At 48.5% G+C, this 13832-nt stretch overlaps 1 protein-coding gene and 1 long non-coding RNA gene across 3 annotated transcripts; one reads left to right on the top strand and one right to left on the bottom strand.

Moving 5' to 3' along the window:
- The first annotated feature begins 13 nt into the window (after window positions 1–13).
- LOC123933472 lies at window positions 14–3218 on the top strand. Its single transcript, XR_006816606.1, has 2 exons — window positions 14–121; window positions 585–3218. It is a non-coding gene; the product is annotated as an uncharacterized LOC123933472 (long non-coding RNA).
- A 615-nt stretch (window positions 3219–3833) lies between these two features.
- Window positions 3834–10759, bottom strand: LOC123933461 (gap junction gamma-3 protein-like). Of its 2 annotated transcripts, none has more exons than XM_045992649.1 (2): window positions 10674–10759; window positions 3834–5711 (listed from the first exon to the last, which is right to left on the bottom strand). In XM_045992649.1, the coding sequence occupies exon 2, from the start codon at window positions 5708–5710 to the stop codon at window positions 4745–4747; it is 966 nt and encodes a 321-aa protein (XP_045848605.1). In that variant the 5' UTR covers window position 5711; window positions 10674–10759; the 3' UTR covers window positions 3834–4744. The 2 variants fall into 2 exon arrangements, with proteins under 2 accessions (XP_045848605.1, XP_045848606.1); XM_045992650.1 differs by lacking the exon at window positions 10674–10759 and having other exon boundaries at window positions 3834–4626; window positions 4933–8078.
- Window positions 10760–13832: the final 3073 nt, after the last annotated feature.

Below are 13832 nucleotides of genomic sequence, written 5' to 3'. Positions count from 1 at the left end.
TAGAGCTGCGGAGCTCGCTCCCGAACGCCTAGAGAGGACGCGAGGAGCCCTCGCGAGCCGCAGCTGGAGGAGCCAAGCCGGGAGGCGCACGTGAGGCTGCGCTGTCCTTCACGCCGGACAGGTGAGGTCCGCGTTCGCTTGCGGCACGGGGAGACTTGAGTTCTGACTTCCTCGGCGAGCTGCAGCCCGGGCGGGCGTTCTGGGCGCGCTGCAGCCCCAGGGCCTGGAGGGCCGGGAGGACCAGAGGGAGTTGTGCCGCTGCGCCTGGAGTGGGGGACAAGGAAGGCGCTGGGCCTGTTAAGCTTGCTCTCCCACAGGTCCGTTCTTTTCATTCGTTCTTCGGTCTGCAAGACCTCCAGCCTTCGTTCTCGGTCTCCAGCCGCAAGGGCTAGTTGAGTTCTTGGAAAGGCAGGATTCTCGACTGCCCCCCGTGAAGCCCACATATTCTGGTGTTGGAGGAGCTGGATGCATTGAAGAGCCAGTGTTCGGAGAGGCGCGAAGGAGAGGGCGTGCTTAGCCCCCACGAGCTAGCGGGAAGGGTGACTGTTCACCCTGTCACCTTGATTTCTCTCTTTCTTTCCAAGCCCAGGAGACAAACACCACGGAAAAGAAGCTCATTCCTAGAGCGTGGGACACACCCAGTGCAGATAAGGCTTCTGACAGTTAAGTCGGGGTAAAGAATCTCGGGTTAGATGATCTTACCTGGGCAGGAGACTTCCCACCAGTGTCTTAGGTGGGTGGTTCAGCTCTCCGCAGGTCTGTGGGTATGGGATGCTTTAAGCCACCTCGGGGTGATCTGCTGAGTGACTCTTATGGAAGATGCTAGAAAGGAGCAGATCCTGTAACTGCAGCCCTAACTGCTGGAGCAATTCCCGACCCTCCTACCTGAGGAGGTCGAGACCAGAACGAAGCCTGGGGAATGGAGCTGTAAGTGTCCTAAGGAGGACATTAAGAATAATCTGATGGAACCAGAGCGTGGGTGGAAAGGCAATCAGTTTTTTCTTTAAGTGGGAGTGGTTAAGATTGGGAAGCATGGAAAGATCCGTTTTGGTACCCAACTTGAACAACCACCGCTTTGCTATCTCAAGAAACATCCATTGAGACTTTCAGCAAACAATATGCTTGCCTATTTCAGGGAATTATCCGTTTCCCACCCTTGGATTTTTTATTTTATTCTTGTCACTTTATTCCTTTTCTTATGAATGAAATTTTTAAATTCCTCTTGTGTCCCAATATCAGATACTGCCCTTCCCATAATATGCTCAGTAAGTAGTTCCCAAATATCCAGTTAAGTGACTTGAAAAGGGGTTCTGTGATCTTTTGTCTTTTTGACAAAAGACAGAATGTCTACTTTTTTAGATGTTCATACAACGAATAAATGCATTTTCTTTGAAAATTGAAATGCTATATTGAGAAGGAATCTGAGTCTTATTCTGGACCAAGCAGGAAGAAGTGCTCTCTTCAGTTGCTGATTTTTGCCGTGAATGTGGTATCAGCATGTATGTCTGTATGTCTGCCTGTTACTGAGTGGCAAACATAAGGTCCTATGACACCTTAAGGTCCTTATGGCTTCCATCCCGCTATACTCCAGAGATGAACTTCTGTCTTTATTGAAAATATTGAGGACTGCTAAGTGACAATTTTATTCATATGGGGTCAAGAGACCCCAAATAGCTGAACATTGAGAAAGAAGGACAAAGTAAGAGGATTCACCCTTCCCAATTTCAGACCTTATTCCAAAGCTACAACAATCACAACATGTGGTGCTGGGATAGGGATAAACATACAGATCAATGGAAGAGAATTGATAGTCCAGAAATAACTGCTAAACATTGACAAGCAATGGATTTGCAAGAAGGATGCTGAAAATCATGGAAGAAAAAATGGGCTTTTCAGCAAATGCTGTTGGGACAACTGGATATCCACGTGCAAAAGAATGAAGTTGAACCCTTATACCGTATGTAAGAATTAACTGAAAATCAATCAGATCTAAATGTAAAGCTGAAACTGTAAAACTCTTAGAAGGAAACATAGGTGTCAATCCACACTGCCAAGGATTAAGCATCAGTTTCTTTAAGACAACACCAAAATCACAAGCAGCAAAAGAAAAATTGATAAGTTGAATTTCCTCAAAATTAAAAACTTGTGCCTCGAAGGACACAATCAGTAAAGTGAAAGACAGCCCACTGAATGCGTAAAAGGAAATCCTATATCCTATATAATCGTAAATAGTCAGAATATATATCTAGAGCTAGTTACCCAGAATATGTAAAGAACTCAGCAACAGAGGTACAAACAACCCAATTAAAAAATGGCCAAAGGATCTGAGTAGACCTTTCTCCATAGAAAAATATACCAGTAGTCAACAAGCACATGAAAAGATCCTCAATATCATTAGGGAAATGCAATCATAGCACAATGAGAAACCTCTTCACCCCCCTAGGATGGCTATAATTTAAAAAGAGAAAGGAAGAATGAGAGAGAAAAAGAAAGAAAGAAAGAAAGACAAGATAAGAAAAGAGAAAAGGAAAGTAGGAAGGACATAACCAAGCATTGGCGAGGATGTGGATAAATTGGAACCGATTTATACATTGCTCCTGGGAATGAAAATAGTACAGCTGCTGTGGAAAATAGCTAAAAAGAGTCACTGTATTCACCAGCAATTCCGCTCCTAGGTATTTACTCAAGAGAATGGAAAAACATACATCCACACAAAAACTAGTATATGAATGTTAGTAGCACCATTATTCCTAATATCCAACAAGTAGAAACAATTCAAATGTCCATGAACTAAAAAGTGGACCAAAATGTATAGTAAGCCATACAATGAAATCATTAAACCATAAAAAGGAGTGAAGTAGTGATACGTACTACAACACAAACTTCCAAAATATTATGCTAAATGAAAGAAACCAGTCACAAAGACCAAGTATTGAATGACTGATTCCATTTATATGAAAAGTCCAGAACAGGAAAATTTATATAGAGAGAAATATAGGGAGAGAAAGTATATCGGTGGTTGCTTAAGTTTGGGGGAGCATGGAGGTTTGGGGGTAAAAAGGGTTGTAGCGTTTCTTTTTGAGTTGATGAAAATGTCCTAAAGTTGTACTCATAAAGCACAACTCTGTGATTATACTAAAAGCCATTGAATTGTATGCTTTAAGTGGATGAATTATGTGTTATGTGAACTATATTCCAATAAAGCTGTTTAAAAAGGATTATCAAGAGTGAATTCCGAATGATGACATCCCCCCCCCCCCCCAGTCCTTGGTCACTTGGCTGGACTCTGGTTATAGTAGATGAGGGATTCTTTATAAAAACACTTGCGTAGCGGAAAGAAAAATTACTAATTTCCTAGGTGTCGGTCCCTTGAGGGATCAAATGTCTTTCTTTAGGAATGAGCCTTCCTGATTTACCCTGGGATAATTTGGTACTCAGAAGGAGAAAACAAAACAGGTAGCTGCTCTTTGTTGAGAATTTGAGGGCAGGAAGAACTGAGGGGAAAGCTGTTTCTGCAGAAAGGTGGGGGGCTACAATCCCCTCAAGCAGATGGGACAGAAAGACTTAAGAAAAGAGAAGCTTGGGATGCCTGGGTGGCTCAATGGGTTAAGCTTCTGCCTTCAGCTCAGGTCGTGATCTCAGGGTCCTGGGATCGAGTCCCGCATCAAGGCTCTCTGCTCAGTAGGGAGCCTGCTTCCCCCCATCTCTCTCTGCCTGCCTTTCTGCCTGCTTGTGATTTCTCTCTCTCTCTCTCTCTCTCTCTGTGTGTGTGTCAAATAAATAAATAAAATCTTTTTTAAAAGAGAAAGAGAAAAAAAAGAGAAGCTTCATACTTAACTTTAAATTGTCTGTCGATTCATACTGTGATGCAGTCATACTCCCTTCCTGTTACCCCTGAACCAACAGCAAAACTCTCCCGTCTTTTCTGGGTGGAAATGAGAGGTCTGCGTTTAAAAAAAGTAGGCATTTGGCCCTTCGTGTGAGTTGCCGCTGGGCTGGAGACAAGGCAACAGCTGCTGTGCGCCAAGTGGAAGACAAGAATTGAGCAGAGCTCAAGCTGGCAGTGGCCCCAAGTCCTTTTAAGCCTCCGAGTTCTCAGTGATCCTGCCTACAGGATGTGGCCAGGTGTTCGAATAAGTCAGATCTGAATGTTAAAGGATGCTAGATTAGAGATGCAAAGAAGGCTAGAATTAATATGACAGACACCGTGGGCCTGGGGACATCCAGAGGTGACAGGACTTCGAGGCTGAGGGGAGCCGAGAGCATGGAACCAAGGGGAGAGGTAAATAGAGTCACCTCAACAGGAAGGTGGTGTTGAGCAACGGGGATGCCAACAACAACAGGTGTTTATTACAGGGGAGAAGCACAGTTTTATGGAGGCCTCTGCCAGCTGACTCTGGAACCAAGCCCGTGATAACTGCCTCTGACACCAGAAGATTCTGCAGGGAAGGCAGGAGCGACAGTTCTCCCAGGAAGCGCTACAGGCGGCGTGGCCCGCGGTGGCCCTTGGAGATGCTTCAACAGCCTCTGCTTTGTCAATGGAAGTAAATCCCCACTCACTGGATGTGCAGAAGAAGATCCAGTCGTGGGGTTCCCTTCCGAGGTGAGGCAGGTGGCTTCATAACTCTGCAAAGTAGAGAAGCAAGCGGGAGCTGAGACTTTTTCTAAGTAGCAAGAGGCCTAAGTGGAAAGGCGGGAGGTAGACTGACTGAGAGCCCTGGTCCTGGTTCGTTGGAAGGAATGGTCATACCGATGGCGGTGGGGTTGGGCGGATGGGCTGGAAACGGGTCAGAAGACATCTGCCTAGAACCTGGTTTTCTGTTTTGAAACGCGGGAGGGTTGCCTCCCAGAGGCAGAGGGACCTGCCGTGGGAGATCATGAGGACAGAGACCTCAGAGGCAGAAAGAAGGAGGGACATCAGTGCCTTCTCACCTGCTTCTCGGAATGGCTCTTTGGCTTCCACTGGCCAGAGGCTATCAGTCGGTTCCTTGTGTTTTTTGGTGCTCTCTGAAGTTGGGGAGTAGTTAGAAGGAGGAGACTGGTGCTTCCAGCTCCTCCACCATCCCCCCAGGCCCAGGAGCACAAGTTCCAGAAGAATAAACAAGAGACAGAGCCCGCTGACCCCAAACATGGTCCTAAGGAAGATGGTCTTCTCAAAGGGGCGGGGCAGGTAGCAGGTTGTACTACCCAGGCAAGGCTCCCGACGGCAGGCAAAGGAGCTGGGCACGTTGAACCCATACAGATGGTACTGCACCCCCAAGGCTGCCCCCTCCAGGACCAGCCGCACCCCCAGCTGTGCCGCATAGGCCCAGAGCAGCCTGGGGCTTCCTGCCCTGGAGGCATCTCTGCTCTTCTCCCCTTGGTGGATCAGCGTCTCCTCCTTCGCCTTTCCTGATTCTTCCCAATGCCAGATCAGATGATACAGAGTAAAACCCATGTAGAGGGCGCTGGGCACAGCCACCAAGATGACCTGGAAGGTCCAGAAGCGCAGTGGGGAGAAGGGTTGGGAGGCATCATAGCAGGCGACCTTGCAGCCCGCCTGCTGAGTGTGGCACAGGAATTCGCTCTGCTCATTGCCGTAGATCCCGGTCCCACTGGCAGCCAGCAGCACGAGGCGGCATCCCAGGAGCACGGGAAGCAAGAGGCGCCCCACAGCGGTGGCATGCCGGCTCTCTTCAGCCAGCAGCTGCCTCAGGAACCTGCCGCACATCCTGTTAGGGAGAGAGGATGATAATGAGGGTGGGCGTGTTGCTCCCCGTCCTTCGGGAGGAGGGCAAGGCCCCCTCTTCACTGTGAACCCAAGGATAGGTAAAGCAAGCCTTCCTGCTCCTCTCCAAGGACCTGGTTGATTTATTACCAAGACTGATTGCTCCTCATTCTAGGTAACGGAGTCATTTCTGTAAATTAGTGGATGTGGGGACGGCTGTCTCTTCTGTCCCCTTCTGTACCGTGTGGGAGAAGACCAGGCTCGGTCTGCATCACCCTCTTTCCCTCCATCCCTCAGTCCCTAGACCAAAGGCTAGTCAGAGTCCAGAGAATTGCTTCCCCAGTTGACGGCCACCGGGCCTGGGCCAACTATGGTCAGTGGCACCTGGCACAGTCGGGGCTGACCCCAGGGGACCAAGCGTTCTCGTGCTCCCTGCTCCCAGCCAAGCCCCGGCTGCTCACAGGCGTGGGGGTCCGGCCTCTGCTCCCAGATGGAGATGTAGTCAGGGCAGGGGGCTCGCTGTGGATCAACTGAACATAATGTCAAGGCCCTCCTGAGTCTAGTGTTCTTTAGACCCAACCAGCTTCGGAAAAGGAGAACGTTTTAAGGAAAACCCAGCAGAATCTACCCAGTGAATGTAATGAGGTGTGAGGCCAGAGCCAGAGCTGACTGGATAAAAACTCGAAATTCCGCCCTGCTTTGTACATTGTTACTTGGGCTCATCTCTCCCACGTGGCGAGAGGCGACCCTGGTCAGGAACAGACTTCAGGAATCCCTCACTCCTCAGGACAGAAGAGCATCCCAGCTGCAAGCCCGTGCTTGTCACAACACGGAGCCCTCCTCCGTGCCCAACCGCTGTTTCCCACCGTCCCTGTTCGGCCCCAACTCTTACACACCGATCCCCTCAGTCGCAGAAGACCCTGCAAACCTTTTACTCCACACGGAAAACAGAGATTGACGGGGAACCAAGGAGCCCCCCCTTGGGCCTCTGCCTTCCATAGCATCATCGTAGAGAGAGGAGCAGCCCTGCACTTGCCCAAGACCATGCTCCCTCCCAGACCTGCGTCCTTAGGCCCTTCCGGCTGCAACAAGGACTTACCTGCCCTTGTTTCCTCTCTGCACTTGCTTTGGCATCTGTCTCCCTTTTGACTGATTTTCTAACTTTCGGACACAGGAGCAAATGAGACATGCTTATTTTTGCATCGTATCAGCTTCCCGATTTAAACACCCGGAAAGACACGCAAGGCCATTGAAACGGGCCTCATGTTATAAAAGGCAGTTGACCCTTGAACAGCATGGGGATTGGGACACTGACCCCTCTACAGTCAAAAATCTGTCTATGACCTTTGGCTCCTCCCCCAAACTTAACTTACTTAAAACTTCTGTTGAGCAAAAGCCTTACCAACAACGTAAATAGTCGATTCACGCACATTTTGTATGTTATGGGTACTATATGCTGCATTCTTACAGGAGAAGTTGGCTACAGAGAAGAAAATGTCACGAGAAAATCTTAAGGGAGAGAAAATACATTCACAGTAGTGTATGTATATTGGAAAAAAAAAACCCATGGGGAGGCGTGAGGTAGGGACAGGGGCAGCTGCAGCGACCGGCCTCGCCCCAGGACAGTGATGTGCCACAGCCTGGGGGCCTCCGCCCAACAGAGGCAGCTGCCAGGTGGCAGAGTAAAACCTCAGGGAGGGACGGCCACCCCATCTGCCTCGAGGTGTACCACCAGCCTGTGGCCGTCAACAGCGACAGCCACCCATGAATGTGCTCACCTCCAGGAGCTGCCTTGGGGAGGGGTCCATGCCCGGCGGGTAGGAACCCAGGGCCCATGTCTGCCCTGGCGAGTCTGAGCCCCGCATTGGGCTAGAGATTACTTTTTTAAAAATCCACATATAAGTGGCCCAGCAGGGTTCAAATCCGTGTGGTTCAAGGGTCACCTATATAGATAAGGACAAGCTGTCATGCTGAAGCTTAGGCAGGATGGTCACTTCTGTGCAGTAGAAAGGGTTGGATTGAGATGCTTCCAAGGGGACCATTAAAAAAGGGCTTAATTGACCAGAGAACCATGCCACCGTCCACTAACCATGAGAAACCATATTTGGAGCCACTACCAGTCGGAGTTCGAGCCTCTCCTACATGCTTCTCAGTCCTAGGTTTCTACTTCCATCATAGACTATGAAAAATCAGAAGCATATCAAACCCCGGAAGATTCTTCTCCATAGAATTGGGTTAAAATTTTTTAGAAGAAATCTATTTTCAGTCCTTAGAAAGAGGCAAAATTGGCCTTATGATTAAAGATGGCAGATTGAAGATAAAAATTTATCCCCTCTCATTCCTGAGACTCCTTGAAAACAAGAATGAATGGATCTTTATGTGTTTAAACTCACTACAAACAAGAGAGATACCACCAGTAGTACAACGACAATCCACTGTGAAAGCAAACCAGACTGTGGTTTTGGCCCGCACACCAGGTCGTTCTTCTGGAATTCAGAGAAAGAGAAGGAATTGTTGAAAATAAGAAAAGGCAAATAGATACGGGAAATCTGTGTCCTAATTTGAAAATCAGGACCACAATAAAGCAAAGTCACTAGCTTATTTATTGGATGAGAAAACACTTGGTGACGTGCCTGGGAAAGAGAGCAGTTGCTCCATAAATGTTTAGGTTGTGTTTGGAGAGATCCGGAGTTCCACAGAGGACCAGAAGGAAGGCGGCTTCCAGTGCTGGCCCTGGGTCTCAGCCTCGGCACCAGTGATATCTTGGGCCTAAGAATTTTGTTCGGATGCATAGTGAGACATTTGGCAGCATTCCTGGCCTCGGTCCACTAGATGCCAGCCACACACTTCTCCCCTCCAACCCCCAGATGTCTCTGGACACTGCGGAATGTCCCCTGGGGGCCGATTCACCCCAGGCTGAGAACCACAGCCTTAGGAGGACACTGGCCCATCACTGCTCCAGTTCTTAAAGGCAAGACCTCCATACTGGCACATCTCAGAGGGCTTGCATTTGGTGGGACGTGATGATCAGCCCGTTTCCGGGCTGCTTGCACATCCTCCCTCCATAAGCTCTGTCTATGAGGAAGCCTGCAGCCCCTCCCTGCCTCATGCTTCCGCAGGGTCCTTGCACTTAGGGGAAGCAGCCCCGGCTGCTGGGGGCTCCTGCCCTGGTTCTCCTGGAGCATTGCCAGACTAAAGACTAATATGGTAAATTCTCAAGTCTGGCTCTCAGCTTCACCTCATCTCAAAGGGCAGGCCCAGCACACTCTAAACGCATTTCCAGTATTCGCAGGAAACCTGGGATCTAACACAGAGTAGGCTTGGCATAGTCCGATGCTGGGAGATTGAGTAATTCCTTTTTTTTTTTTTTTTTTTTTAAGATTCTATTTATTTGAGAGAGAGAGAGAGAGCACAGGCAGGGGGAGCCAGAAGGACAGAGGGAGAGGGAGAAGCAGATGAGCAGGGAGCCCCATGTGGAGCTTGATCCCAGGACCCCAGGATCATGACCTGAGCCAAACGCAGACACTCAACTGACTGAGCCACCCAGGTGACCCGGATTTTGAGTCATTCTTGGAGGGCCTGTCTCTGGCTCTTCTCTCCTTCCTGTGCCCACCCCAGATCCATAGCCAGACATCTAACATCTTCTGAGAGGCTCTGGGACCTGAACTGGGGTCTCCGGAGCTCACCAGAGAGCTTGGAGATTTGGGAGGGAGGGAGGAAAAAGCAGGACTAAAGGACTTGGTTCGAAGCTGCCATATCTAATTCTGAGCCCCTTCTGATCCTCTTCCCTGTGACTGTCACCGCCAAAACACCACAAATTCTGGGACCTCTTGGAAGGGTCACACAAAATCACGCTCCATCTCCCAAAGTCTTCAGACCAAAGGTTTTTTTCTTAAAAATCTAGGACCTAAACACAGGCCTGCCTCCTCCCTCATCTCTGCTTTCTTGGGAGCCCATGGTCCCCCCTGTCTGTTCCAGCCATCCCAGCCCTCTGGCTTCATTCTCTGAGACCCACACTGGCCTCCCACAAACACATCTGCAGCTTTGCCCACGGGGCCAGAGCCCCCGCGCTAGAGCCGGACCAGGCAAGCTGAGGGCTCAGCCTTCTTTTCAAGGCTCCGCTCAAGGGACACCACTCTGTTTCTAGGAGTGGAGAAATAGTTTGAAAACAAATCTTTAGGGAAGGAGTTGGAAGGATGTGAACCCTGTCGAGATTTTAGTTGATGAAGCAATACCCATGAGCTCAAGATTTGGGGGAGGGTGGAAAGCCCAGAGTATGAGGGGATTTTCAAATATGTAAATAGATTTTTTTTTTTTAATTCCGTCATGATTGGGGCGCCTGGGTGGCTCAGTGGGTTAAAGCCTCTGCCTTCGGCTCAGGTCATGATCTCAGGGTCCTGGGATCGAGCCCCGCATCAGGCCTGCTTCCCTTCCTCTCTCTCTGCCTGTCTCTCTGCCTACTTGTGATCTCTCTCTGTCAAATAAATAAGTAAAATCTTTTTTTAAAAAAATAAATAAATTCTGTCATGATTTTGCTAAGAATTTTTCTAAGCATCTCTCTTCTTTGGGAGAAGAATTTCAGGATTCTAGTGGTGTCAGAAGCCCTCGCAGCCAAATAAGGCCTGAGGAAGGGATGTGCCGCTGCCCCCCCACCCCCAGGACAGCGCTGGACCCGGCTCACTGCTCCCATGGTACCCCATCTGGCCTGGAAAACATTCCAGATTTTTTACCCAAAATGTGATCCCCAGATGCACTGGCATTACCAGGAATGCAGGTTCTCAGGCTGCATTCCAGGCTTAGCAAATCAAATCTGAATTGTAGTAATACCCCACCCCACCCCCACTCCCCGCCAGTCCCTGGCAGTTGCATTTGAGTTGGAGAAACCCAGTGTAACACCCAGGCAACCCCCACCCCTCCTACGCCCAGAGCCCTGCGCCAGCCCAGCAGCTCTCTGCCCAGCACTCACCTGGCAACACCAGCAAGAGCACCAACAGCAGGGGAACAAGGCAGGCAGAGTCCTCAGGCTGGAGCCAGCAGGGTCCCAGCTCTCCCCCAGGCCCTGCCTCCCGCCACCACCCACATCTTCCCCCTCCCCTCTTCATTCCTGGCAGCCTTAGCGGAGGGTATGAGAATGGCAGCTGGAGAAGCAGGCAGCCCTGCTGTTGAAAAAGGGGCTCTGGAAAATAACCCTCTTGTTGGGGGTGAGGCTGCCTCTTCCAGGTGCACTGAAATAGGGGTTTTGGAAATCATCTGGAAGGACAGCAATGGCCTCAGCATGGGGGGAGGGGCGGGAAAGAGCAGTGTTCACAGGCAACAACAGATAGAATTTCTAGAAGTTTAAAATCTCTACGAAGCCCCCCCCCCTCCTGGGCAAAGTACCCAAAGCATAGGTTTACCCACAAAAGAAAGAATGTGCGTGTGTGTATGTGTGTGTGTGTGTGTGCGCGCGCGCGCGCGCGTGCACGCACGCACCCTTGCACTTGGCTGGGAGAAATAACCCAGGCTTCCCCTCAGCGTGGTGGGCATCTACTCCATGTCCCTCAGCAGTTCAGGAAGCCCAGCCCTCTCCTCCAGTCCCAGAGAGAACTGTGACACCTGCCTGCACCCATTCCTGTCCCCATTGCTAGAGCCAGGAGTCCCTCCCGAGGAAGGAAGGGGCAAGACTGGGTAAGCAGGCAGTGGATGAGCAACCCTTGACCAGAGCCAGCCCTGCCTGCTCTCTTCAAGGAGAGCTGGAGGCCCCCTCGGTTCCAGATGCTGCCCCTGTGGGCCCTTGGAGCATCGTCCCATATCTTCTAGCATTTAACACTGTTACAGAGAAGTTTAAGTCCAACTTGATAGTCTTCGCATTTTAAGTGATTCGATCTCCTTGACAGTTTGCCAAATGGATTTTTTTTTTTTTAACCCTTGGAGCCTTTTCACTCCTCCAAGGGATTCCATTAAGCAAGACATAAGATAAGCTGGCATCTTTATGTTCACATCTGGTCCACAGGAAATTTGCACGCATCCTTAGGGCCAAAAAACTCTGAGCATACAGTTCCAATGCAGCCACGTCTCCTTCCCTTCATCTGCCCGAGAGCCTGTCTCTTGCCTTTTCAGGCAGGAGTCGATGAACATGTCCAAGTCCCCCTCTCCAGGCTTAAGACACCCTCGCCCCTTGCCCTCGAGGAGAACTAATGGCATATCTCTTTCCAAAGATAATCCTCTCTCTAACTTCCAATAGCTCTGCCATGTTATACAACTCAGATGTGGGCACAGAGCTTGAGAATGACATCATCATTATGTACTCATTTATTTGGGGCTTTTTTTTCCCCTTGAAATATTTCATCTCAGATTAGCAAATCACTTCAGAATATCATCCATGTTGTATTTTCTAAAACATTATATCTCGAAGCCCCCGGGTTTCCAATTTAAGCCCTGTTACACTAACATTTATTCAGTACTTAGTAAGTAAATGACGAGTTTTCTAAGTGCTAGATGGCTACTAATTCACTTATCCCCCATGACAACCTCATGTAAGTCTGTTATCCTCTTTTACAGAGGAGAGAGGTGATGTAACTTATTCAAGGTTGACCAGCTAGTGAGTTGGAGAAGTTGGGATTTGAATAGGCAGTGTGGCTACAGATGGCAAACCCTTAAACACTACAGAATGGCTAGCTTCCCCATTATTCAAATCAGCACTTTTGAAAGGGCTTCTGACTGTAAACCCATTGTAATTTCGTACCCTCAAGAAAATTAAAATCTTCTTACATGTTCTACACCTCACTGACTAACTTGACCATCCTTCCTGGATCCGATCCAAAAACTTGGGCATCATCACCAACAAACTCTCCTTCATGGACCAACATCTTCTCAACTAATATTCATTGGGTGTATGTGTGTATATATCAAATTCTGTTCATTCATTCATCCACTGATAGAATCTGGATTGCTTTCAAACCTTCTTGGTGATTATGAATAGGGCTGCTGTGAATAGGTGTGCCAAATTTCCTTCTTCTAGAAACACAACCTTCTATAGTTTTTCTACTAGGGGACTGTCGGGGGTAAACTCTTTTCATTCTCTTTGGTCTTAAAGTGCTTTCATTTTATCCTCAATCTTGAATTATTATTTAGTTGGCTAGAGAATTCTTTTTTTTTTTCACTGTTCAAATTTTATTTGGTATTTTAGTTGGTTGGCTAGAGAATTCTTGATTGATGGTTATTTTCTTTTAGAACTTTAAAGGTGTTATTTAACTGCTTTCTCCTATCTGGTGGGTTTATGTCTTTTCAGTAAAATGCCTATAGTAGACCACATAATGCCCCCCAAGATACCCACATCATAATCCCCAGAACCTGTGAATGTTGCCTTATATCGGAAATGGGACTCTGCAGATGTGATTAAGTTAAGGATCCTGAGATGGGGCACTCATGGATTGCCTGAGTGGGCCTGATGACATCACAGGATTCCTTATAAAAAGGAGGCAGAAGGGGGCACCTGAGTGGCTCAGAGGGTTAAAACCTCTGCCTTCAGCTCAGGTCATGATCCAGGGTCCTGGGACAGAGCCCCACATCAGGCTCTCTGCTCAGCTAATTCTGCTTCCCCCCCTCTCTCTCTGCCTGCCTTTCTGCCTACTTGTGATCTCTGTCTGTCAAATGAGTAAATAAAATCTTTAAAAAAAAAAAAAAGGGGGCGCCTGGGTGGCTCAGTGGGTTAAAGCCTCTGCCTTCAGCTCAGGTCATGAACCCAGGGTCCTGGGATCGAGCCCCACATCAGGCTCTCTGACTGGTGGGGGGAGCCTGCTTCCTCCTCTCTCTCTGCCTGCCTCTCTGCCTACTTGTGATCGCTGTCTGTCAAATAAATAAATAATTTTAAAAAAATAAAAATAAAAAAAAAAGAAAGAAAGGGAGAAAGAAATCCGGCCCAAACCTTGATTTTAGACTTTTGCTCTCCAGAACTGGAAGAGAATATGTTTATATTGTCGTAAGCCACTAAGTCTGTGGCAATTTGTTACAGCAGCGATCAACCAGTGCGATGCCCGTTCTTGCCTTTTGCCCAAATTTTTATTGGGTTGCTTTTCTTCTTCTTAAGGATTTGTAGGAGGTTTTCTATTTTGTATGTGTTATTTTGGGGTCAGTTATATATTTT

This window comes from Meles meles, chromosome 21 (genome assembly GCF_922984935.1).
Source record: "Meles meles chromosome 21, mMelMel3.1 paternal haplotype, whole genome shotgun sequence".
Classification (NCBI taxonomy): domain Eukaryota; kingdom Metazoa; phylum Chordata; class Mammalia; order Carnivora; family Mustelidae; genus Meles; species Meles meles.
This window is presented reverse-complemented; position numbering and strand designations above follow the sequence as displayed.

Coding starts and splice junctions, on each gene's coding strand:
- LOC123933461 (XM_045992649.1), bottom strand. CDS start 5,710: ATGTGCGGCAGGTTCCTGAGGCAGCTGCTGGCTGAAGAGAGCCGGCAT.